At 39.6% G+C, this 27996-nt stretch overlaps 1 protein-coding gene across 1 annotated transcript in view; it reads left to right on the top strand.

Moving 5' to 3' along the window:
- The window catches only part of COL4A5 (collagen type IV alpha 5 chain), a 77517-nt gene that overhangs the window by 7279 nt on the left and 42242 nt on the right, over positions 1-27996 (top strand). The window contains exons 2-12 of the mRNA XM_053474008.1: positions 17735-17794; positions 23112-23201; positions 23896-23940; positions 24172-24216; positions 24517-24579; positions 25143-25196; positions 25829-25855; positions 26181-26261; positions 26825-26887; positions 27775-27810; positions 27894-27935. Of these exons, the coding sequence (XP_053329983.1) occupies positions 17735-17794; positions 23112-23201; positions 23896-23940; positions 24172-24216; positions 24517-24579; positions 25143-25196; positions 25829-25855; positions 26181-26261; positions 26825-26887; positions 27775-27810; positions 27894-27935 (606 nt within the window). The remainder of the gene's footprint in view (positions 1-17734; positions 17795-23111; positions 23202-23895; positions 23941-24171; positions 24217-24516; positions 24580-25142; positions 25197-25828; positions 25856-26180; positions 26262-26824; positions 26888-27774; positions 27811-27893; positions 27936-27996) is intronic.

Raw genomic sequence — 27996 nt, 5'->3', positions numbered from 1 at the left:
TTGCAAATCCTTATAATGGTTAAATTGGCCCTACAGGAACCCATCCTCTGCTCTCCTGCCACAGACAATAATACATTGTGATGAATGAGTAGCCACTCACACTGGATAGGTGCTAGGAGGTCCTGTGTGGACTAGTAATCCAGCAGGTGCCAAACTTCCTAAGGGTCCGTAGTCATACTAACAGATAACGGATTTCTTTTCTATGATTCTGTATCCAAAGAACCTTTAACCAGAACATTAGTCATCATGGCATGCAGAAATTTATATTGGATTAAACAGATTGTCATGGGTTTTATTGTCCCAGTGTATTTAATCTAAAGCTTCTCAGGGCGGATTCCGTAACCATAACTGCAAGGGCATATCTGACACTGACTTTTGGCTTTTTAATGGTTTATGATCCCCGACCTAGCGTCTTGTGAATTGCCTTATGTTTGTCACCCCATTCCCTCCAGATTGTAAGCTTGCGAGCAGGGCTCTCTCCACCTAATGTATCGGTTTGTCTTAGTCTGTCAATTGTTGTCTTGTCATACCCCTTGAATATATGTATTGTATTACGCGCTGCGCAAAATGTTGGTGCTATATAAATAAAAGATAATAATAATAATAACTATTCAAGACTTGCCATGACGCAGAAAGAACAAAATACCATATTTTAGCACATATAGTCTCCTGACATCAATAATAGGTATGTTTTTGAGGAATGGAGAGTTAGTACCTAGAACCTGACTGTTAGCGGCATGTTTGTTCATGTCTGAAAATGCGCTAGTCATGGAATGTATTACAGTATCCTTAAAAGATTATAAAAATAAACCTAGCGCTTTTGTCTGTCTCTATATACTCTCTCTGCTCTTGGAGGGGGTTGGGAGAGATTTACCGCTTTGTATAACTGGCAGGGGATCAACATCAATGATGTTCAACCCAATAGCAGACCCGAAAGTTAAATTTAATCTTTAACAAGTTTCAATGCATAAAACATGAAATGACATTTTATGTTAAATGTGACTTCTTCAAGTTTTTCACAAAATTAATGTACAATATACAAAATAAAAATAACATACATAAAAGAAAAATCATGACAATTTAAATAGCTGGTGCATGGATTTATTTGAGACATTTCCGGCACTAATTCATTTAATATCGTTCTAACTTTTAGTAGAACAAAGATCAATTAGTGCTGTAGGTGGTAGTATTTATCTTAATGTTAGGTTGTATTGCTCCGAATGGGGTGAGAATACTCGTGGGATAAGATTAAGTAGACAGTTGTACTCAGAGTCAGAGCCGGCCTTAAGTGTTCTCGCGCCCTGTGCGGACTACTCCTCTGGCGCCCCCCCATCCCAAAAAAAAGAAAGGAAAAAAATCTCCCTCCTCTGCCCCTTCTCACTGCCTTCCCCCCTCTGCCCCTTCTCACTGCCTCTCCCCTCCTGCCCCTTATCACTATCTACACCCCCTGCCCCTTCTCACTATATCTACCCCCTATCCTTACTTACCTTGTTGCCGGAGTCCTGCGGTGGGAGCAGGAGGCGTCCGTCTTCCCGCTCTGCCGCGGTGCACGCTTCACAGCTGAGCGCCAGAATAATTCTAGCGCTCAGCACGAAATGCCGGCACCGCAACGGAGTCACGGAGAGTGAGGGAGGCCGAGCGGTTGCTGAAAACTTCACGAGCAACCGCTCGGCGCCCCTGCCCGGGACATAAATGAAAACACCGGTTTTTTTTGTTTAACTTTATTTAACATCCTCCATGTTAAATAAAGTTAAAAAAAAACTTTATTTAACATGGAGGATGTTAAATAAAGTTACAAAAAAAACAAACGATGTTATAATTTAAGTCCCGGGCGGCGCCCCTGTTGCCATGGCGCTCTGTGCGGGCGCACAGGTCGCACACCCCTAAGGCCGGCCCTGCTCAGAGTATAAAGCAGAGTGTTCACGATTGTATTTGTGTCAGGGAAGGAACAATTGTTTGTCGGTAGCGTTTGGCAGAAGACTGGCAGGAGGCGAAGGCTATGGCTAGACCAGTTTGTTTGGCGAGGTGAGGTTTTGGACAATAGATTTAACCATAGTCCTCCCATACAGTTATTATTATTTATTGTTTTATATAGTGCCATCATATTCTGCAGCACTGTAAAAAGGATAAACAGGACATAAAAAGTAGTATATAACATAACAATTTCACTTAGAGAAAGAACAGGTAAGGAGGGCCCTGCTCTAACTAGCTTACAATAAAGAGTTCTTAGCCATAGGCATTAACTATGCGACGGCCCACCAACCATGACCCTAGGAGCCTGCTAGGCTGTGTCCTTTGCAGCAGAGGTTTGAAAGGGGTCTGTGGAGAAGGTAGGGTAACCTTATCCCATATTGCTGAAAATAGATGTACACTGGGTGTGTAGTACAGAATTTAGTGGCTTCAGGACCCAGGGTATCATCATGAAGTCATTCTCTAAATTAACCATTTCTTTTTCCTGTGAGGGCATGCCATGCATAGTAATATATCATCCTTAGCATATCTAATCCTCTTCAGGTAGGAAAACCATAAAGGGAGACCCTAGCTATAGTAGCGCCTGCAACACGGGCACCCAAAGTCCAATCAAAGCCTATTAAAGTTCATCTAGGAAGAGTGTCATATGCCTGCTGGACAACAAAGATACTTCCCCCAAAAAATGTTAAGCAGGTCCTCCTATCCAGTAAAAAGCCAAAATATCTAGTAAGTACTACCTAAAGCCACCGTTACCCGGTAGCTGTCATAAAATCATAAAACCAGTAGTGGCAGTAGTGGGTTATTTGGTTATATGATGGTGCCTCTCCACCAACAAGCAATGCATTATACCCGGAGCTGTGTCTCCTACTTTACTGCTTCTGTGGTCCATAAGAGATGCAATTGAATGATTGCAAAGGATTTGCTAACAATCCAACTTCCAAAAACTGAATACATTTTTCCTTGTGAAACAGAAAACCGGCTATAAAATATCCCTATACTTCCTCCATGTAATTAAAGCTATTTGAACCCTATTTGAGAAAAACAAGTTCTGACAAACGCGCTGGTGGTAACCCATTAACTTTATATTGTGCATCAAGATTTCATCAGGAAATAATATCTGCAAAGATCAGTGCTCACTTCCCATGGCATATTAATGAAAGAAATGACATGGTGTTCGGATCAGCAACATGCTTACTCCAGGGGCGACTTCCTTGTTCAGAGTAAAACAATATACTAACAGGGATTATTCTCTTAAATCATGAATCACTTTACATGTTATCTCACTCCTTGCCTCAAAGCAGAGAGTCAAGAGTCAATCAAACCTATACTGGCTATACAGCTTTTCAGTAGAAGTGGTAGATCCTTAGAAAATGAGGGGATGAAATATGCATGGAATAGGCGAATGGCAATCCTGAATTTAAGACAATGCCATGGTTCGGGTCTTTACATCATGAAAAGCGGGCAGACTAGGTGGGTCGAATAGCTCTTCTCTGTCATCCAACTCCATTGAGTGCATCTGTTTTAATAAAGTCCTCACTTAATAACGGAGTGTAGTTTTGCAGTAATCATTGCAGTAGTTGCACTATGACAACATTTTCTCCATGTAGCTCTCCTCCTTAAAGGATAATAAATCATTTTGTCTTTGACCCATTTACCCAAATATATTATAGGGGTCATTCTTTTGTTTGCTGATATAACAGTATTATTGCGGATTGTTATTGCAGACATTGAATGTTCCTTTACAGTCTTTAGTTCTGCTGAACAACACAAGTCTACTGACATGTTATTACAGCTAATGAGGACTGCAGCGGTATGTTTATATGTGTTTTGAATAGTGGTTTCACACAATTGCACAACCTGATGAGTGGCCTCTAGGCTCTTAATTAAACTACCACATACAGCTTATGAAATTACTACCTCCTCGGGTCTCATAACGTGTTGAGATTTTCTCACCCTTTCACTGACATCCTCTAATTGAAAGGGAATTTTAATTAGTGCCTATAAGGGGTCTATTCTAGAGTTAACAGGTAAAATGCATTGTAAACTAATTTAATGTAGTCCTAAACCACACATTTGCCCAGTCAATAACCCCACACCAGGTCTCAGGCTGAACATGGGCATTAAGCAGGCAGAACTTGAGGACACCAGCTCCACAGAAAATTCCTGGTTTGGTGGGGAATCCGTGGGGATCAGCTTAGTTCCTCTAAACTTTGTAGGGGTTTGCGACTATCATTTGGTGCTGTGAGATAAAAATCTAAAGCCAAAAATCTGTCAATTTCAATTCAGGTTATGAATCCGTAGCCTGGTATCTGGAATGCAACCACAGCCCAAAATATTCATACCCAACATACAACCTAAATATCAAGAGTACAAACCTAGGTGGGTCTTTTCTTAAAAGAAAATGAGAAATATAGATCGTACTCGTCCAGAATGAGTTCCTACTTAGAGTAATTCCGCATCAGGACAAGCGTTTTTCCATCAGCCATTCCTCTTAAGAAACTGTAAAATCCAATTCTCAAAACATAGAGTTTCAGCTTTGTCAAACAAACTAGTTTGTGAGTGACTGACAGGCTCTGAATAACTTTTAAACTATTATTATGACCACGGATGGGATGCATCATGGAGCACAATTTATCAACCGCCCCCCCAGAGACACAAATAACTTCCATAAGGCCAGCCACGGATGCTGGTGTCCTTCCCCTACCTTTGTGACTGCTCTGCTGCCGTAGCGTATGATTTAAACATACTCTGAACATTTGTTTAGCTTCTAGGAACGTTTGCAATTATATTCTTTGATCTCTGCTCCAGAAAGTCAAATTAGGAATAATACGAGCCTTTGTCTAGTATATGATCTACAATATGATCTGTAGCAGGCATGTTATCAACCAGGCAGAGATTTTAATTAAACAAGCTGTACATCCAGATTTACTCTTCCTATCTCAAAATGACATTTCTGTGCCGGATTTGGTTTCGTATTTATAACAAATTACCTTTAACGATTAACTTTCCCTAATGCAAGATTATTTTGTTAGCCCACTAATGTTTAACCCGTGAAGGGCTTTCATCGGAAGGTCTGAGTTATTAATTGGTTGGGTGACTCTTGAAGGAGAGATGTAAAGGATAATTATTGATGACCATTCCTGAGAACTTGCCATGCATACAATGGAACTACTGATTTTTTTTTGCATTTTTTTATAGGCTGTATGTACCGTTCCAGTTTCTCCTGAGACGAGAGAAACAGAGGAACTTGCCTACTAAACAGTGTTTATGTAATTACATTTTATTTATTTAGTGCTAATCACTTAACAGCTTGCAGTGTAATAAAAGTGGAGATACAATAAGCCCTGTAGTATAATAAGTACAGTAGTCAGATATGATCGGAGAAGAATAGGTATGAATAGATTAGGAAAGGAAATCCTTGTCCCAAGGAGCTTAATTTCCAGCACAACATGGCCGCCAGCATTAAAAGTTGCCTTTACTTTGCTTGACAGACATTCAGTACTGTGCCTGTGCGTACAACACTAATGTCTTATTGCCAGTACATGTTTGCAGGGGAGTCTCAGGTTGAAATGCTCAACAAAGCTGAGTTATTAAGATTTAATGCAACACTTCCAGAAGTTATCCTATTGCACCAAAATCATGGAGACTGCCCCTAATTCTCTCTTTCTGGAGGACACTTGTTCTGGACATCTGCTCGTGTTACCTACAGGGATGTTTTGCCAGGAAGTAGGATTTTCTTTTTAGGGCTCATTGGATGTATCATCGAGCTCTACAGTGATATTGCTTACATTAGGTAAATATGAATGTGTGTATATGGAAGCAAATAAATATAGAACCTTTCCTTATACCTAAGTACGAAGATATGTATATATCACTTGGCTTTATCAGTAATTATTTAAGCCTAGTTAAAGAAAATAAAGTAAAACACCCATTTTCCACTTTTGGCGTTGCGGATGCATGCGACAAGTCGTGCCGACAGATCAGGAACATCAGCTCCTATAATGATTAGCTAGCCATTGGTTATTTTATTTATGATATGGCTACCCCTTATCTATAGAGATTTGCTGCACCAAATGCATTTCATTGTTCTGGGGAACGTAGGAACAAGATGTACCATGTTGCTCCTTATAGAATCCTGGGAAATTTGAGTTTGACCAGAGTCTCATGGTTTTTCTTTATTCTCAGGGTCTCTGGGTCAAAGGTCAGATTCTCAGGGTCATACACTTATTTGATGTTGCTATTGACTCCTTATGGAGTTTCCTCTTCTTATAAGTAATACCAGCAAACCCTTCTCACACACAGTTGACCCTTTCAGAGAGGTGTTTGACTAAACCGCTTGCTAAAGTTTCCTTGGTGACTGAATTAAGATCAAATAATGAAATATCTTGCATATTTTAGATAAACCGCTTGTAACTTATCAACTCGAATCAATGCACGGGGGGCAGACAGTGGGTTAACATTTCTAAGAGTTTGCTCACGTAGAAAGTATGCAGGTATGTCAATATGATGATGGTGCTTTACAAATGAAGAGACTTGTGGCATCTGTCCCTGGATAACCTTATACCACACCCCAGAATCAGATGCAATAGCTTGCAAGTCCATGAAATCAACACATGTAAATGTATGCAGTTCTTAAGATCTGATACACAGCTCTCTAGGGCATGCATGGCAGAGCTGTCCATTTGTGATCCATGCATGGTCGTAGGGACCGGAAGGCTGATGGACCAACCCAGATTATGGAGAAAACCAGAATCAGCTCTACCAACAGCTAGTAAAATGTAATGTTTAGTAGTAGTTTAGTAGTTCTGCACCATCTTAATCCCATAATCCCAGAGATATCCGTCACTGTACAGCACACTAAATGTATTCATAGAGCAGCAGCAGATTCGGTAACACTGTTATAATAGAGGGAGAATCAAAATTAACAATAACATTAACACAATCATTTCAATCATCCTGTATGGTTTATAAATCACTTTAGTGTTAAGTAGCTTTGTACGATACACGATCATCATCATTATTCAGACTTCAGATCCAAGGTACCGCTGCACAGCCAACTAAGCCTTGGGCTTGTCAGTCACCCTCACTCTCTCACACTCTCTTTCTCTCGCTCACACTCCATCACGCTCTGTCTCCCTACCTTTTCCACCGACTGCTTCTGTGTCCCTGTTTCCTTTTCCTCAGCTCTGCTTCTTTTCTTACCTCTTCTTGTTCTTCTTTCTTTGTCCACTTTTCCTCGTGTCTTCTTTCTTTATCTATTTTGTGATTCAAGCCTCTCGAAGCACTTCCACAAAATGGCCTCCAGGCACTACTCCCTCTCCCTGATTGGAGGAACAGGAAACAGTCTACCGAGAGGAAGATAGATTTGCAGAGAAAGAGAGGTGCAGAAATGCTTTTCTTTCTCCGCTAATCCGTCTTCATTCTTCTGTCCTTTTGGAATACTTCTGCAAAAGAGGAGAGACAACCACAATTCATCCAATCACGGGGGAGGATGTGCCCGGGGCTCTACCCTTCTGTGGAAGTGCTTCGGGAGACCTGGATCATGGAGCAGCGGACGTACAAAGAAGAGAATCGGGAGAATTGGATGAAGAAAGAAGGCAGAAGAACAAGAAGAGGCAAGAGAAGAAGCTGAGCAGCTAGAAAAGGAGACAGGGACAGAGAAGCGGTCAGCAGAGAGGGTGAGAGAAAGTGAATGAGAGAAAGTGTGAGAGCAACAGAAGCAAAAACGATTTACGTTAAGCCTCCAAGTATATGCTTCTGAGTTATAAATGCCTGCCAGTAATTATCCAGACTTTTTATGTGCCCTTTATTAAAATACTTAGGAAAACCTTCTATTTGATGTAACCAGCAGAAATATTATCACCCAATTTAAAATGTGAACGCCTTGTAAAATGTAATTGCCCAAGTGGCTGCTCCCTTAAGACAGTTGTCCAAAATAAACACCTTCAGAATAGCCTATATTGAGCATGTAGGATTAATTCTATGAAGCCGTACTGCTCGAATACGTTCAGTCTTTAAGCTGAGTTTACAGGTGATGACAAGAGACGTTCTTTAGCTGTTAAACACTACTTCATTTCTAGTCATCTGGGAGCTATAAAGCACTTTTTATTAGTATAACAGAGCAGAGTGCAGAAAGTCCTGGCACATTATTTTCATAGTATGGAGACTCATGGTGTGAAGTGAACTTTGAAATAAATAAGTGCCTCATGCTGTTTGATTTCATCTGGAAATCGTTTTGAAGAAACCCCTGGAGGCTCACGGCGGGATGCCTGAGTAACGTTTAAACAAAATCCGGATATCCTGAAAACTTTTACGGAGTCAGCAGCCAGGGACCCCATTGATCTTACTGATTTACAGAGCTGGAAGGGCAGTGTGACAAATATAATCAGTTTTGTAGAGGATATCCAATAGAACGTTTTTCCAGATCTTTGGTAAAACATTGTTTCTGATTTTACCGCAACCTGGTCTAATATATTTTTTTTCAATAAAGCAGTGCAGGGTTTCACTAAACCATATACAAATGCATTCAATAATGCGCTTTCATGCCCGAAAGCTTTGAATTTTCAAACTAATGTAGTTCTACATATTTATAATGATCTGGTCGATTACTATCTGAGTCTGTGATGGACTAGTCTGGATTTGAGGCATAACTATGGCTAGGCAGAGCGTATTGGAAGAAGCATGAGCCATAGTGCAACTGGAGCAGGTGATAAGTGTGAACTCCTGCACGTTCAGCTCCCCCGGCCGAGTTTTTGGTCTGCTGAGAAGGACCTGGCTCTGCCGGAACTCCAGTTCTGCAAACTTCGCTCTGGCATCCCATTTTTCCTAGTTTGCCCAACCATAATACGTGGAATTATGATATGATATCTTACGGATTTATTCTCTTTTCCGCTTTACAGAATTCTAGTAACAAAGTTTTTCAGTTTAAAATCTGAGCAGATAATAAATGACAATTTGCTGATCATCAGAAATAACTACAAGTTTTAGGCAGCTTCTACTCTGCTGCCGTAAAACACGAGAAGCTGTGTGTGTACTTTATAAAATGGGCATTATGGCAGGAATATGACAACCCCCTTCATGGCCCTAGTGACCTGATTTCATTTAACTGGATGATCAGATGTGATGGGCTTTACAATCCTCACAATGAACTGTGACATTCATGGGTCATTGGCCATCAACATATAGTTTCAATGGCAAAGAAAATGTTTTGTGTATATTACAATGCTGGTCTATTCTCTACAAATCAATCAAACATTGAAAATAATAGTGGAACAGAAGCTTCTGTTTGTTCCAGAGGAAGATAAGTATCCAGCATGACTTATAATTTATTTTCCGACTACTTTCTGGAAAAGCAAATGATTGAGGGATAATAAAATAATGCCTGGGAAGAGCCTAGGAAGCCTTATCACCATACTCATTAACACAAGATTTGCAGAATCTATGTAAATATTCCTATTTGGTAAATATTCCTATTTAGTATAATTTATGATGTGTGTGTGTGTGTGTATATGTGTGTATATATATATATATATATATATATATATATATATATATATATATATACATATACACACACTAGAATTAAAAAGTTTGGGGTCAAAGCAGTTTTCATGGAAAACCAAGACATTTCTATCTGTGTAACATAATTGCGAAAGGTGAGAAAATGATCAATTAGTCTTGGATTAGCAAACACAATGTGCCATTGGAACACAGGATGGGAATGATGGGAGTGATAAATGGTCTCAGTACATATATGAAGATAAATAGTCATTTACAACATTAACAATGTCTGCGCTGTATTTCTGATGTACACCGTGTCTCACAAAAGTGAGTACACCCCTCACATTTTTGTAAATATTTTATTATATCTTTTTATCTTTTCATGTGACAACACTGAAGAAATTACTCTCTGCTACAATGTAAAGTAGTGAGTGCACAGCCTGTATAACAGTGTAAATCTTCTGTCCCCTCAAAATAACTAAACACACAGCCATTAATGTCTAAACCTTGGCAACAAAAGTGAGTACACCCCTAAGTGGAAATGTCCAAATTGGGCCCAAAATGCCAATATTTTGTGTGGCCACCATTATTTTCAGCACTGCCTTAACCCTCTTGGGCATTGAGTTCACCAGAGCTTCACAGGTTGCCACTGGAGTCCTCTTTCACTCCGCCATGACGGAGCAGAGTGTTATTTCTTCAGCGTTGTCACATGAAAAGATATAATAAAATATTTACAAAAATTGCATTCTTAGTAACTAATGCTTTCGTGATAAAATGCTTTTCAATTTTGACCCGGTTTGTATAGATGATCCGCAGCGTCCTCCAATAACTGTAACACTCGGCTTTTGAAATACAATGCGTGATGGGGATAATGTATAACGAGCAATTCAGCGGAGCAGTATCCATAGCAACCAATGTAACAGTCCTGCCGATTGCTCCACTTTAACCAGTTTGCACTGCAATATCTATTCAAACAGTAAAACAGGTGCCTCATCTGCATCTGGTAAAGATGGAATGACTCTGTAGCCAGATGAATTCTTGATAACCTCAAATGGGTCGCGTCACTCCCTTAAAGGAGTCACACAAAGTGCACCCATTTAGACCACTTTCATTCCTCTTTTATCTTGGGCAGAGTAGTGGTTACAGAGAGGGGCGGAGGAGTGATCACAATCAAGGTTGCTGGTTACAGTGATGGGCAATCGGCTTCTCACACCCGTATTAAAGCAGACCTCCTGGTGGCCCCAAGCAGTGATCTTGGTTGCTTGATGCAGGGATCAGCCCTTCTCAGCTTGTTTCCACACTAAAACATAACTCAATCCAAAGTCTACCTGGCTTCCCAGTAGTATACATTGGGATCAATATATAAAGAGACATTCAGGTGCAAACTGGTGAAAGGAAAGCAGGCTCCACTTTTACCGGTTCTTACCTTTATTACCAACTTTGGTGCACAACATTATAAATGTCGCTACAGTTTTGTATTAACATAGCGATGATGTATTGGTGTGCAGAAAAAGGTTAGAAGTTTGAAAGTTCTACGTGTCAATGCTGCACAAAGTATGTTTTGACGCTCCAGGTGATATTGGACGAAGAGTAACTCCCGTCACCCCAGGCTGCCTACCCCTGGCACACAACAATTCTCCTGCCGTCCAGGACTCCTCACAAGCATCATTTAATTGTCTTTTGTGGCGTTTTGGGTCTTCTTTGCAAATCCTTAAAATAAATTATCCAGAGGAATCCTGAAGTTTAATACAGATCTTCATACTAAGCAAATAATAATGCCAGCTGTCAGACTCCGCTTAAATCAGCTGTAGTAAGTGTCAGATCTATGGGCGACATCCTCAGGCTCTTTTCTTTCTGACTCTCTTCAACAACCTGCAAAATTCTAAAAATGTTCCTGCAAGAGACACATTCCTTTGAAGCTTCTGATTGACTTTACATGTATGAGAAGCATTCATGCCCCAAGCATCTTTATGGCTCCTGCCGCTCAAGTAACTTGTCTTCACAATACACCGGGATGAGTTCAGATGTGATAGCGTCTTTAGTCTTTAGTAGACGGTCTTCATGTGCAGCCCCTTCGGTTTTTGTTAGAGTAGAACCTCAGCCAGCTTTCAAGCGGTGCAACAATAATCTCTGGGTCTGATTTATCGAGTCTCCATGGTAGAGATAGTAGAGTCTCACACATATTGGAAGGTAAATAGGGGCTTAAGAGTCAGACTGGGAATTAAAACCAACCCTGGCTCTTATGGCCCGTGAAAGATAAATGGCATACATGTGGCTGCCAGCTGGATATATGTGGCCACACACTATGCTCTACTCTCTTGTAGCGCGTGGCTGTGTTTATAGAGCTGGAGGCTGAATGGACCGGATCTGCTGCACAAGTCTCTGGCCCGTGCCCACCAGGCATATGCCAGGTTTGTCAGATGGCCAGGCCAGGCCTGAAGGGCCTACTTGTCATATTTCTTAATCTGTCACATACCTTTTGAAGAACGTATGATACACTCATGCCTATCAAACATTCTCCTAAAAAGAGGGATTTTGACCTCACATGGGGACTATCCTGTTAAAATGGGACACTTCAGCAGTATTCTACCACGTTCCAAATGGTTTAGACAGATTAGCCACTATTTGAAAGTGTTTTAATTGACTGCAAGATTCAGACTGTCCCATTGAAACACTGTTTGTAGGAAAGCCATCTGAACTAGCTTGGACCTTTCTTACCCCCTCTGACAGTTTTCTTACCCTCTCTCTCGCCGTTTCTTACCCCCTTTCACAGTACAGCCTGGAATTCCACCCAGGTGTTCTGGAACTTGTCAGAAGGTTTTAAGCCTTTAAGCCACCCATAGGCACGGGATCCTCTGCAGTACTCAGACGTCCGTTAGACAGGTGACGTGACACGTTAGTGATGCTAAATTATTTCCACTGAACCGTTTTCTTAATTACGGTTTTGTAAACCAGCACATGGCCCTGCAGTAATCAGAAACAGCCCTGCATAGGTACATAGGTTATGGAGACTTAGAGAAAGGGCGAGGAACTAGTGGACACAGAATTTTAGCCGAGAGCAAATACCAAAGGATATAAGAGAGAGGGTGCGGGTAACGCAAGTCAATGGGTAAAAGCAAGTCTTCAGGAGGGCCGCAGAGAGAGCTGACGGCAGGAGGCTGAGGATTTATACAGCTGAAATTTGACGCTGAGCCTCTCTATAGTGCGGTTGGCAGGTATGGACCGGTTACATGTCATTGGCCTTTCTGAGCTGTCAGTGCTTGTGATGGGACACGCTATACATGCACGGAGCATGTATAGATCGTCATAATCACTTTTACCGCATTTCAGTTTGTAGTCACACATAAACAGTCATTGAATTTCTATTTAGTACATCCGTCTCCCCATCCATCTACCCTTAACTTTGCCTTCGCATCAGTGGAAAATGGCTCTTTAAGTGTCTTCTAAAGAAGAAGATTCATCGACCGGAATCTGACTGTGATAAATTCAACCCAAAATATCTCTGCGGGCTCTTCAAAAGTTTTATTTATTTTTTTTTAAATACTTTGATAACCCAGTTAACCCAAACTACAACTCCAATCTTGTTAAGCCAACTCTTAGACATAGGGGTTTATGGGTCCCAGCGGATAAAGTCAGGCCGTGAGTGCTTTACAGTGATGTTGGGAGTGTGAGTGGCATATGCTGAGACAGGAGGCAGCCAGTGGAAACTCATCCTTCATGCCTGCTTTATATGATCACCCTTCAGCCGGACCAAAATGGCAGTGCCCAGAAAAAGCTCAAGGCGGAGGGGGAGAGCATTGCTTGCATTCAATAAACATTATCAAAGCCAGTGTGCAAGCGGTGTTAAAATAAACTGTAGTGCAGATCTTAACACGCTGAGCACCAGTGTAGGGAAAATCCTATTTCAAAGTCACACATACTCCCTGCCCCTCCCCATCATATAATAAAACCATTGTTTTGCCATTGATTACACTATGATCTCACATTCGTTGTTTATGAAATAGGTGCCTTTTGTTTTTGTTATTGCAACACAAATAAAATACTGTTCTATATGGAGGGGAGTAATGACAGTTTTGCATTAAAGAGATGCTTAATGTCCTGGACACCCCCACTAGAATGCACATTAAAGTACATATGGTGGGGTGTCCCTTTAAGTTCATCTCTATGTATAATACAATTTTTACAGGCTTATGTAAAATAAAAATTTTACATAAGCCCAGTGTTTGTTTCTGATGAATAGGAAAAAGCATCCTGCTTCTTGGCAATGGTGGCTGCAGGTCATGGTGTATGCATGGGGTCAACTGCCTTATGCTTAACCTTAGCTGCCCCCAGGACCTCCCTCTAAGAAAGGATTCTCCCAGCACATATCTCTTATGGGCTACTCTGGGGTGTGGGGGCAAGAGTGCTACAGAGGCAAATGGCCCTAATACAAGGGAGACCTGTGATTTTCCCAACTGGCCCATTGGGTGAGCAGTGCCCTGGGGAGCCTGATATCTCAGTGATCTATCCACCACAATGGTTCAGGACGGGTTGGCCTAGAACAGAATGCGCCACTAGCTGCAGGGAGCTTTATTTTCCAGATAAAGCACATTGAGGTCACTGCAACCAACAGTGTTGTTTGGCATTAGATTGTTTTGATGTAGTTGGCATCACCAGTCATGAATCTCTGTAGCTCATAACCAGTGTAGCACCATTACATATATTTAAAGTGTGGACCAGAAGTGGCAGAAGATATTATATGGGCATTGGGTCATTGTTTAGTAGACACATAGACCAGAAAGGCCCACTTTCCAACCTCGTAGTCGTGCACGGTAGTGTAGGACTTGGACGTGACCTACAAGGATGTCACAAGAAGTCCAACTCCCTAGCACAATCCAGTAATGCACATTGTTACAAGGAGAAAGAGGAACATGTATGTATGCAGATCAACCGCAAGATCTTCCAATGTACCTGAGATCTGTGTGGACTGTAAGTCAGTTGGTCAGATATAGAGCATAGGACTTCTGAAGACTTCAAGAAGTTAATGAAAAAAAGACTGTAAGGCCTATGCGTCCATGTTTGAGGAAAACAGGGATCAACTTTAAAATCTTGGTTGCTATAGGTTCTAAATGTAATTATTTATATAGATTTACACATACTGCATTCATATATTATAACATTGAAGCCCATTGCAGAGCCTCTCTTTCTCTGAGTAATAAAATGGGTACTGGTTAGCAGTTGTCATCTATGCTTAGTGCGCCCTCTAGTGTTAAGTAAAGGATAAAGCAAGCAGATTTATAAACCAGACGTACAAGCTTTTTTACTTGCAAAACAGAGCAAGAACAATTATACATACATTACAAAACACTAATGTAGTTGTACAAATGATCTTTTGGCAGTGTGTGACGAGAAGAGGAGATTAATTATTAATTTTTACATCTAGACATGAATCAATTGAGCTGCAAGCGACAAGAGACTGGACAGTTTTTATTCGGCCAATGATTGTGTTCACTGGAGTCTGTAATTTGTTGTGCGATAATTCTCCTATAATAAGAGTTTTCACACACCCCGGAAGAGCTTAAATAAATCCAGTACGGGGAAGGCACCGCACGTCTCAGAACACCACTAGGACCTACTGGTTGCATGGTCAAACCATTATTTTAAAGTAACCGGTGGTGTTTTACAAAAATAAGCAAGTGTTCTTATTTATCAAAATCCTTATTTTAATTTATACTTCTTTTTAAAGAAATTGTAATGTGAGGGATTCTTTTTTAATGGTTACTTTTTTTAATTATTTGTTATTATTTGATTATTGGGGCTATTATAACAATGTTCCTGTAGGCGTACATAATGTTTTATTCAGACACAGGAGTAGGATAGATTAATTGGTTTTATTTGGCCCCTATAGGACCAGCAGCAAAATTCAAAAATTGTCATGTGTATATATATATATAGGGGTAGTAGAAGTATTGTTAAACACTCATCTACACACACCAGACAAGCCAGAAGGCTTGCTTTTCCCTCAGAAATCTCATGGTGCTTTCGCAACCACAAGGGATTCTGGGTAGGCACATGCAAACAAGGTTAACAATTATCACCTTTGCCTCTATATCCACTTTATACATGGATTCCTTGAAAGTAATTGCCCGCTGTACAAGACAGCCTTTAGACAAAACTCGGGAAGAGGTGCAATAGCGAGATCACCACTCATGGACAGCTGTTTCGTCCTTCATGGGACTCGTCAGCATGAGGTTGTAAATAACAGAGGGAAAGAAGATTCAGCAATGCTTTGCTAATAGCATTTATTGTTATTATAATCATCCGTCTTATTAACTTATTAATGAACATTAACTTATTAATGAGTTGAACATTTTGTCGTTATTAATGATGTTAAAACCAATTAAATGTAAAATATAGTGATTTTTATTTATCACCCATACAGGTTATAACTTATTATTTGCAGATTTAGTGTTTAGTATTTTTTTTCCATGTTTTTGAAATGGGAAAGTAGACATTAACCTTTTGCCTGCCAGTCTGTGCCCTTCACCCCACGTGCATACGCATGGTACAAGTGGATAACATGAGACAATGAAAGTGGAAGTGTTCCGTGTCGGTAGCAGGAGTCCAGTAACCCCGTGTTTGTGTAGAAGGCTTTACACCATGTGAAAATTCACCAATGGCTTCTCTAGATCTGCTGACACTCCTCTTCCCCTGTCCCTATTGTGATTCCACTTGTTCTCAGATTAACTCGGATGCTGAATAAGCCATTCCAGCGGCTTTGAAGATTACACAGCTAATCAATTCTCATCTGCAAGTAGACTGCAGTCGCATCACGCTTGAGCCACATGTATTAGGTCTGCGAGTTCCCTGATGTCACCATTCAGCCAAGAGTAGCTAAACTATTGTAACGACTACTCGTATAATAATAATATAATATATATATTTTCCTACACATATAGAGGAAGGTTGATTAACATTTACAATTATATAGTTAAGCATTGATATCAAGCTCACCTATTAGATCAGATCACTGATACTGCAAAACTCTATAAATAGTTTGGGTAGAACCTTAATGTTTCTTGAAGACTTGAGACTTTTATTTATTGAAACATTTATCCTATTTCTTTAAAAGACTATTATACTTCTTTGAGCTAACTACACCTAATGTTACCTTCATTACTGACTTGGTAAAGACATCTGTGGGGAGTCTTTAGAGAAGTCTCTCTAATGGTCAGGAATTGCAAAAGGAAATTGATTCTTCTCATCTGCTGAAAATAGCAGGGTCTTAAAAGATACGTTAGACCTGACGGGCTTTATAAAATATGAGAATTAAGACATAATACTAAACGGGCTAAATTCCAAAAACCCTGCCTATTTCATCACAAGCTTACAAATTGTTATTCTTCTCGTGGGGTAACATTCTTGAGGATTCTATAAACGAATGCTAAATGCTGGCAGTTATTTCATTATACTTAGCTTTAAAAATATTGTTTACATAGTAGGTCCTGCTTAGGAGGTCTTCAAAAGCAAGATCCATGCGGTAGTTTGATTTATGCAATACTTTTGATATATATAGCCAAAGGCATATGGTACACATATACCAATGTACCAGTTCCGTAACTCATTATATGCCAGGGCCTTCTTACATACGTCTAGGTAACATTCCTGCTGAACTTTAATTTAGTGTTATAGCTTTTGACGTAAGCTGACCATTTGGCTGTTTTCCTTGATCCTTCCATGTGTTCTTTTCCATCAGTAATTTAGTGTTGACCTTGCTGTGGATAAAGCTATACTAGATACCCAAGTAAGCAATTCATATCTTTTTCAAATGCCCCCCAGGAGAGGAATCTGGATCTTAATATAAAAACACTATATACCTTATAGTAACTCTCTCCTTTCAGTGCCACAAAACAAGAACAAAAATAAAAGATAGTTTTTTGTATGGTTTTTAACTATTTAAGATAGTTTTTTATAATATACATAACAGGAAGCCATGTTTATACAAAACTGAGTAACACAGAGCTGTTAGGTGTAATGTAAGGAAGCTTTACTTTACTGGTAGGTTAGTGGAATAGCTTTTCAGCTGAGGTGTTGGAAGCTAATGCGGTGAAGTGGGATAGTCATAAGGCTATGGTCAACATAACATAAGACCAAGAATCAAAAATGGTTTCATTTTTTTTGGGGGGGGTGGACGAACTAAATGTTCAGAACTTTATCTGCTGTCAAATATTATGCTTCATATTTTTTCTCCTTCTGATGGATTTATGTGTTTGTTTTTTCACAGGCTTGTCAAGGGTGTTCATCTACATCAAAATGTGACTGCAGCGGAGTCAAGGGGGAAAAGGTAAGCATTATACCACGTAATCTGTATAAACGCTTGCAAGGATAGCCTTCATTATACAACATAAAATTCCTTTCCTCGTGTCTTATAAACCTCTTTTTTTTTCTTTGTGCCTAAATGTTTAAATATAAATGTATAATAACTTCTATACTGTAAGCGTTTTTAGATTTTCTGATTGCTATGTTGTGCAGTACTTGTAATGTCATTGTACATCGCTTTGGAATATAAAGGCGCTAAATAAATAATAGAACATGCTTTTATACAAAAAAAAGAATATGCCATTATACAACACTACAACATTCTAGTGTGATTCTAGTGTGCCATAGCAATTTTGTGTTGCTGGGGACACTTCATTCTTTTTTATTTTTTTTGTAATATAGCATACAGTTTTACTGTATTTGTTCTTGAAAACATTTTGATGAGGGGTCTTAAATCAACAAAGGAAGGCTTAAAAAATACCGGTACTTTCCTAAAGCATTGATTTCACCCAGACTATTTTGCACGCATTAGATTTATGGTAGTACAAAAACTGCAACAAAACGCTTGGCTTCACCAATGCTGCGAAAAAAGAAAAATTGTTCAAAGCAGGTTAGTTGGACTCGTGGGACAATTATTAAATTGCCTTTTAGTGTTTAATGAAACCTAACCGCAGGGTAGTAACAATGGGGAGTACCGACAGCACTTGCAAGCACAAACCGTGTTAGTCATGTAATTGCCACAATAATAAAAGAAGCCCGCTTCTGACGATTACTCAGATGTGGTGTCATAACATCAAAGTATTAAAGCATGGCGTTTCCAATACAGAAAGCTCCGCCAGTTGTACTTCTGACAAAAAAATATTTCTTGTATCTGTGTGATCACGTTGGTTTGCTTTTGGTGCCAGTGAGGGAAACACCATCTAAGCTTTGCCCAAATCTTTACTGTAGCTCTCCAACTAGAGAATTGATTTCCTTAAGTAAGGGTTGTCATAGGAGGCAGAAGTAAGAGGTAACTGAGTACCAACTCTACCCTTCAAACGCTCCATAAAAACTCTACCACTGACTTAAACATCAAAACTTCTCTCTCACCCACTTACAACCCTTATGTCGCCCTACATTAACGTCATTCACTACCACGCAGTCCTCACCTCCTTTTTTCCACCCCTTATCCACCCCTCACCCCTTATCCACCCCTCACCCCTTATCCACCTAGATTGTAAGTTCCTACAGGAGCAGGGCCCTCCTACTGTATGTCAATTGCTGTATCTGTAAAATCTTGTACAGCGCTGCGGAAACTGTCAGTGCTTTATAAATAAAGTATAATAAAAATAATAATGTAAGCTCCCTTACAAGGGTCAATAAACCTAGGTACAAATAGTGGGTGTGTTATAACGCACTTAAAAATGGGCTTGTGCGAACGAGTTCATCTTTAAAAACCCTTTACTTCCAAAATATCTAAAAACATAAGGATCTTCACAAATAAATTCCAGATATGAATCCAAAACACTTACAAAAGTAATTGCACGAGGATGATATGTGCAAATAACACAATGTAAACAATCCATCCTGAAGTTCTTCAATAAAGAAATAAATAGACAAAAATAAGTAAATAGCATGCAAAGTTGCAAATAGTGTCCTCTAATGCCCTCAACGCGTTTCGCCACAAGTTGACATTGGTAGAAAAAATAGAGCAGCTCACCAAGGAGTTCTGCTTCTCTTTAGTTCCTTATCTATTGACTTTTCTGGGTTCTCGGGTCATTCTCCCCACCCAAGGAAGCTGCATTTAGGTGATGAGCTATACTGTCTACATATACCTAGGTGTTCTAACAACAATCCAAAATCTGCTGAAGGAGACATGCCTTATTTCTCAGACTTGTTGATACCAATCAAGCTCATGGGTGGTGTTGTTCGGCTGGGTGAGCGTGAATACCACGTTGAAAATTGAGGCATCCTCAGACAGGAACCAGCATGAGTCTCGGCTCGGCGGGTGGTTAGAACATGCTGTGTACGCTAGGTTTATTATCCAATGCTCATGTGAAAGGTTTGCTTAACACGGAGCTTTGTAACAACAAATAACGTGGCTCTATAGTAACGTGTGGAGTGACGGAACATCATGTGAAATAATAAATGAATGTTTCATTGAGTGCTAGAACTGGATAAAGGAAAAATGAAAATAAGGCAGATAGACAATAAGCTTTAATTTTTTAAGCATTTTATTTCTGAAAAGGTGCATGTAATGTATTTCACAAGCAGATTATGACAGTGGTCAGACTTTGGAATTTACAAAACCGGTCTAAAGCTTTATCATGTCCTTTGTTTGAAAGCTAAAACCTTCCTGCTGTATTCTTATCGCTAGTATCCGATTTAAACTGCATTTTTCTGTTGTTTTCATTTCTAAGACAGTTCTTGTTGTATAAAATAATGAAGGAACTGACTTCATTAGCATAGCCATAAAGTATCAGCTCGGTGTGGTGCTTGATGGGGAAGGTCACCCAAAATAGTGCATGACTGACAACAATGGCAGCCTCCTAAAGGAAATTTATTGGAATAAAGAAATAACACCAGGTTTTTGTCAATGCTAAATTACATTACTGTATACCTTTTCTCAAGGTAAAAAAAAAACATTTTTAATTCACTTTAAAATGAAACGTAGTTCCAATTAAAATTCCAATTAATATATATTTTTAAATCTCGACTCACCCCAGCCTCCAGTGAGTTTCATAACCAGAAACTGTTTCGCATTCAGCAAGTTTGTATTTGTAATAACAAATACGTATACAAAGTTTCTTGGCCTGGGACTGGAAAAAAAAAACAATGATTGCAGAAGGAAATTATGTCCCCGGTGTAATTAGTCTAAAATAACTCCCTCGGGGGGAAGTCTGTGGTATTGTCCTGGAAATTTGCCCAGTCAAAGCTTTGAGTCATATGCTTCTAGGGAGTCCATGCTTGTAAGCACAGTTTAATTGAACAGCCATCTGTTATATATACACCTGTTGTGGACTTTGATGGGGAAAATACATTAAAACATTAACTGCCAGTTTATTCTCTTCCAGAGTGTTAAATTACAAAGTTATTTTTAATTTTCAAGAAGCAAGGTATATCAGCTGAGCTTCACCCCATTTCTCCAGCTGTCCGACTCCCAACAGATTGTGTTCTGATGAAGTCACCACGTGTCTTCACCAAATATCTTAGACCGAATGTTGACACCAGTGAGGAACAATTGTTTTAGGCTTCCAGAGAGAGTCTAGTTAAGATCCCACTTATCGAATCTAGAGTTCACAACCAGCAGGGTCAGTGAGAGACTGCTAGCAACTGGGTCGCTGTCTACGCACACACCTTACCAGTGACCCTGATACACCCAGCGTGTATCCTTCTAACACACAAGCTGCTTTCTCAAGAATTAAGGGATCATTAGAAATAACTTTTGCTCCTTCAAAAGTGTAACAGGCAGGGCGGGCCTTAGGGGTGTGCGATTCAGTGAGATTGTAAAGAAACAAATGGAGAGGCTACAATCCCATATAATTTCAAATAATAGATCCAAGCGTAGCTGGGTGCTGCAACGCCAAAAGGACCCGGTCCAGGTTCCAAACCGCGACACAAGAACGGATAGTTGCGCCAGCCGACACCAGCATCACACAAGGATATCCATGAATGTATAAAATTAATTTATTAAACGTCCGTGGACAATAAAAACAAGGAGGGCAACAGAACAAAAACATGAACAAAAAGGCTAAAAACCCCTTGACGCGTTTCGCACAAACTGTGCTTAGTCATAAGCCGCAAATTAAGGGACCATAAGAAATAACTTTTGGTCCTTCAAAAGTGTAATAGGCAGGGCTGGCCTTAGGGGTGTGCGATTCAGTGAGATGGGGCAGAGGGGGGGCAGTGAGAAGGGGCAGAGGTGGTAGATAGTGAGAAGGGGCAGAGGTGGGAAAGGCAGTGAGAGAAGGGGCAGAGGTGGGAAAGGCAGTGAGAAGGGGCAGAGGTGGTAGATAGTGATAAAGGGGGAGAGGAGATAGATAGTGAGAAAGGGTAGTTTTGTGACAAGATTTTTTTTCCTTTCTTTTTTTGGGATGGGGGGGCGCAAGAGGAGTAGTCCGCACAGGGCGCCAGAACACCTAAGGCCAGCTCTGGTAACAGGGGACCGGTTACTGTCCGGTACAGCTTCACCAATAGAGAATATATATAGTTTAAGTTACTCCTACAATGACTTCAAATAGATCAGTCATCTTTCCCAAATCCAACATTTCACAATTTGGCCCATCAAGTTCATTTATGCAATTAAATAGATTAAATAAGCAAAAAATTTGCATTTAAAAAGCACATTGTGTGTATATAATTGGAGTAGCCATGTTAGCTTCCTACTACCTGTATCTACATGATTGTTCCTCCCCGTTGGCTCAGACAGATTTTGTAAGCGTGGATGAGGATTAGGAAGATAATGTCACGGCTGGAACCACGCATATCAGTTTTATCACCTTAATCTACAAATCTCCACTTCTCCAAAATACTTCTTGTAACAAAATATCTAAAAAATGTATCCAAAATACACATGCGTAAAGTAGTTTTAATAGGCGAATGTAGTTATGCTAAAAGCTGTGACAGTCCCAGCTCCTCTTTAATACCAATCTTCATTTCAATTAGTCCTAACAATAGTAGTCCTCGGTTATGCCCCTCGTTAACGTACCTTGCATCACTTTTAACTTAGCTGGTACCCGTAATATTTCACCAGCCTCCACTAATCCTTACCAACCCCCCCATAACATAGCTCCCAAGTGTCCTGTTTTAAGTGCAGCAGTACCGTTTTGTGGGCACTGTCTTGTGGGTAGTGATGATCATGCGCCAGTGAGTGAGGTTGGATGATCTCACCTGATGAGCCTATAGAACTGGAGGATGGATTGAGCGCTTTATATTTGCACTGTATCCTGGCGTTCTTCTTCAGTACATTGAAAGGTGGCTGGCCATGTAAGGTAGGTGGATGGTCCTGTCTCCAGCCCCTCCTCTGACCACGCCCATCTTGCCTTTAACCACACCCCCAAACTGAGAGGTGTCCCGCTTCGGGCACCTGAAATCTTCAGAGTATGGTGTAGTGCCTCGTCTGTCACAACCTTGAGAGATTCTACTCCATTGCCATGGACGGCAATTCCAGGTTCATGGTAAATTGAAGTTTATGTTTTGTCCTAAAATAAATAAGATTTTGCTTTGCTAATAAAACATATTTTCTTTTGTCCCGTGTTACAATGGTAAAACAATGTTTATGTCACATGAAAATGTGCTATATATGTAAAAGTTTAAAAAAAAAATCCAAAGCTTCTGTTGCATCACTTATATTGTTTTTATAGGGGGAAAGGGGGCTTCCAGGATTAGAAGGACAGCTTGGTTTACCTGGATTTCCAGGACCTGAAGGACCACCTGGCCCTCGTGGCTCCAAGGTAAGTAGCCTAAGCAACACCTTATTCATTCAGTTAATTATAGGCCAATGTGTGCATGTAAGAGTTGCTTAGCGCATAGACTAAACTAGTTGTCAGAGTACTAGTTAATGTAGGACAGTGGGGCTGATCATTTTGCATAGACGGGCTATTCATTGTAGGTAAATTTTATTATTGATTTGTAATACAAACACATTTTTGTGGCAGTAGACTAGAAAAAACAAATGCACCCCCCATAATGTCTTAAATTAATCAGAGCTCTAAAAATGAACACAAGGGTTCATCCCCAGCAGAAGCTATGCCAAAAACACTATGCGCATATTATTAAAACACAGCCAGTAATCACCTTTTAAGTTGTATGAGCCTACTCTCCAAGTAAACTTGACGACTACATTAATAGCTGTTTCATGGAGCACGTGGGGTGGCCACTTCCTCCCAAGTCGTCTTTAGTAAAGTTAGTGGTTAGTTTGTGCCGGCGCACCCGCATATTTCTTACTCTCCACTAGATGTCAGTCTCATGACACTTTGAACAAAGATCTATCCCATGCATTGCTATGATTATGAATGCATTGTCTCCATTGTTTTACCATATCATTCCTTACCATTGGAAATAGGTCAGTATAGTACGTATAAAGGTTGCATAGTATTTAATTTGTATTAAAGAGATATATGTCTTTCTTTTCTTTTTTCTTCCTAGGGAGACGATGGACTTCAAGGACCAATTGGACCCAAAGGAATTAGAGTAAGTTTTGTGATATCGCAGACAGAATATTATCATTTGATACATGTAAACCGCAGCCACATTGATTTTTAATCCTTTTTTCCCCAAATCAGATTGGTGAATACAGGAAAATGTACAATCGATTTCCTGGTAATTTAACTGCAAAAACCTTGTAGTACAATGTGGTTCTTCTGCAGAATACATAATGTGTGTTTAGTATTACACTAATTGGTTCAATCATTTTATTTTTAGGGACCTCCAGGGCTTCCTGGATTTCCCGGGACGCCTGGCCTGCCTGTAAGTATAATCACAAACTCTCTTCTTACTCAAAAAAAGCACGACTGGGATATTCCACGTCAACCATAACCTCCTTAGTGTCAAAATAGATGGGCCATGTGAGAAATAAAATAACGGGCTCAGCAGCCTGGTGTTCAAACCATTATATTATGGCACTGATAATATGCAGTGCATGTCCTCTCTTCCAGCGGAGCTGGAATCAGGGAGATTATTGTCATTTGCTACACTTGGTGGTCAAACGTAGTATGGGATGCAAATAATCATCTGCTCTACAGAAATCTAACTATTTATCCGCTGCAGGGCTTACCTGGCCAAGATGGAGCCCCTGGACCCGCTGGCATCCCAGGATGCAATGGGACAAAGGTAACATTTCTCTTTTCTGTGACTGCATCAGCTCTACCAGTGAATTAGTTGAATGTTGACTGGATGGACTCCCAGATTTGTATGGGATGGATGATCTGAATAGTCTAATACTGGTTGGATCAGAATTCTGACTAGTGTTACAGTGACTCCACAGAAGAAGATTCCTCTTTATTTTATGTTGATTACCATACGCTATAGCAATGACTTCTAAACACTAGGTTGACTAGCTGTGCATGGGCGAGTTAGCAGTACAATACTAGATCACTGTTCTGACCACTGTTTTTTGTACAAGTTCAGCTTATGGACTAGACCTTTCTGACCAGCAGTACCTGACATTTTGGCAAGCAGCGTATTGACTGGCAGTGCCCTGAATAGTACACAGACAGCACTCTGAATAAATCAGTACTGGTAGTTCATTATGACAGAGGAATTCTGTTCATGGACCCAATACTGTTCATTTTAATAATTGGCTTGTTTGGCCCTATGATAACCAGCTCTTCCATTGTTCACCTGCGTTAGTTTAGTGACACTTCATGTCTTCATCTTACCACTCTCATCATCAGGGTGAACGTGGTTTTCCCGGGATTGCAGGTTTTCCAGGCCCTTCAGGTCCCATGGTAAGTTCTCAGTCTCTCACATGTAACATATCTTATATATATTTATATATATATATATATATATATATATATATATATATATATATACACACATATATATATATATATATATATATATATATATATATATATATATATATATATATACAGACAATTCCTGCTGACAATTGCTAAACATATTCTCTAAAATCATGTGCAGTAACATAATACTTTTGAGAAGGTCCACTTCTAGACTAGACTAACTTTAAGAAAGCAATACTCTTGATTAGTTATGTTAGGTGTCTTTCTAGATACAGAATCTACTTTTGTCAGAATCTCCGTATTAAATCTTTCTAGTGTAAAGAGGCACCAATCCAGCAGTCATCAAAGCAACCAGTGGACCTTGCTTTTGCAAATTGCTTTGCCTCTAACTGCTTAGCAAATAATGATCCAGGGTACTTGATATCACTTATATTCCAATTAATTGAGAGGTAAAAGTAAAATTAAGTCTTAAAGGCTGTTAGTTATTTCCATGTTTTATCCACATCAACGGCATAGGTTTCTGTCTTATTTTTATACTGCCAGCATCAAAATAACTTACGTGTAATAAGAGAAAAAATGGCCATTTAACAAGCCTTTATTTTATTTTAAAGGGTCCGCCTGGATTGCCGGGTTTAAAAGTAAGTATACAGAATTTAAATGTCTAAATCGGATATTATTTTATTGTTTACTTACTCATATCAGTGTGTCACTGGGGAACTATTTAACTGTATTTATATTATATTGTGATGAATAAGAAATGGATTTGCAATGGGTTTAAACTTTGTTTTGTTATTTAATGTGCTTAACATTAAATAACAAATTTAACAAATATGACCCATTATCAGATTCTCAGTTAGTTTATTAATCTCCCCATCTCACAACATTCTTACTACAATGTGTCTCTTTTATTTTGTGGTGCATATATCCGGATTGAAAATACATATTTCTGAATATCTCCTCTAGGGCGAGCCTGGTGAGGTGATTTCGTTACCACAGACAGGACAGAAAGGTGACCCAGGATCACCAGGCCTTCCGGGTTTACCTGTAAGTAACACTGTGAATCTAAATATGTTTGCCAATAAAATATGTACAATATTGCACCAGATCAGACCTCTTGTATGCAGAGTCAGCTACACCCTTTAAACACGTTATGGCGGATACATTGATACAGACATACATAAGAAGCACCGGCAGCAAAGACACAATTGGGCCATCCAGTCTGCCTTGTCGTTATTACTGTTCATTTATTCATTCTTTAGGATAGCTTTATGTACATCCCATTTGATTCCTTTATTATGTTTCTTTGTACTACTTCCACTGGAAGTCTAGCATAAGTATATACAGCCCTTTAAAGTAGAGTTTCTCACATTAGCACTCGGTCTCTCTCTCACACAACTTAAAATCACGCCATCTAGCCCACCTTTTATATTAAAAATGCTTCACTTTCGGACTTTCTTTAATATCTTGACATGTCTAAGTATATCATGTCTCCTCTCTCCGTTTGCTCTTCTAATAATGTAATATATATATGAGTAATAATGCAACTCTCGCTTGGTATGTTTTGTCACGCAGCTAATATATATATATATATATTTTTTTTTTTACAGGGTCTGCTGGGTCCTCCGGGAGTTCAGGGTCCTATCGGTCGTCCAGGTCCAGCAGGTTTCCCGGTAAAGACCAATGATCAAAATTACAAAAATCATCCTTGTAGTTGATCGAAGATTTTACTTACCACCTCAATACCAAATGTCACTACTGTGTTACTTAGCCTTCATCTCTAAACAGCGCATTATTAGACAGCCAAGGCTTTCCTGCTTATGCTGAACAAGAACTCTCATCACCGTTAGCCAGCCAGAATACAGTGTTTTGATTAACTGGTTATTCTAGTGTGTAGGAAGCTCACTATTTACACATCTGCAACAAAGATGTTTCAGTCACTTTAAAACTACTCTTTTGTGCTGGGGTTTTGAATATGGCTGTATTGCTGACAATGTCTGTAATGCTACTGAACTTAGTGTTGCATTGGAATAACAACTATATTGTGTGTAAGTCCCATTGTAAACACCCCATATTGTTCTTGATCCATTAAGAAAATGTTTTGGACACAGAAAACACAAATATTTTTTAATCCATAATATTATTTCAGTCCAAAACTAACGATTGTAGATTGCCCAAGGAAAACTATTTATTTTTCAAAAAAGACTTCCACTTTTTCAGATATTTTAAATTAGTTTGGTGATTGAGGAATCAGGTTTATTTTTGGTTTCCAAGCATACTTAAATAATTTAACAGTTAATTAAACTCATACAGGTAATTGGGCATCCCTCTGTTACAGACTGAAAGTTTTCCATAGGTACAATCAGCGAGGTATATCATCTGACAGTACTCTGTGCTGATGTTTAAAAGGGGAGAAGGAAATGTAGCAGATCATCGAATCATTAAATGTACAAAGAATCCACAATATAAATGTACAAGACCAACACAACCCAAACCAACTCATGTGACACATTGTAAGATTCATGATCATGCTGACTTGTCAATCCTTTTCCTTTTCTAGGGACCTCCAGGGCCACCTGGACCTCCAGGACTCAAGGTGATTAGAACCCGGTTTATTGCAAAATTATATTTTTTGTATTGTATAAAACAAAATCTAACCCTTTTTTTGTGACGTTCTAGGGGAATATGGGGTTAAACTTCCAAGGATTGAAAGGAGACAAGGTATGTAGTTAATCAGTGCTACTACTCCGTCTGGATTGTGGGGTATATTTCATACTATATC

This window comes from Spea bombifrons, chromosome 8 (assembly GCF_027358695.1).
Source record: "Spea bombifrons isolate aSpeBom1 chromosome 8, aSpeBom1.2.pri, whole genome shotgun sequence".
In the NCBI taxonomy this organism is placed as follows: domain Eukaryota; kingdom Metazoa; phylum Chordata; class Amphibia; order Anura; family Pelobatidae; genus Spea; species Spea bombifrons.
The sequence above is the reverse complement of the archived record's forward strand: the minus strand, read 5'-3'. Positions and strand labels throughout refer to the sequence as shown.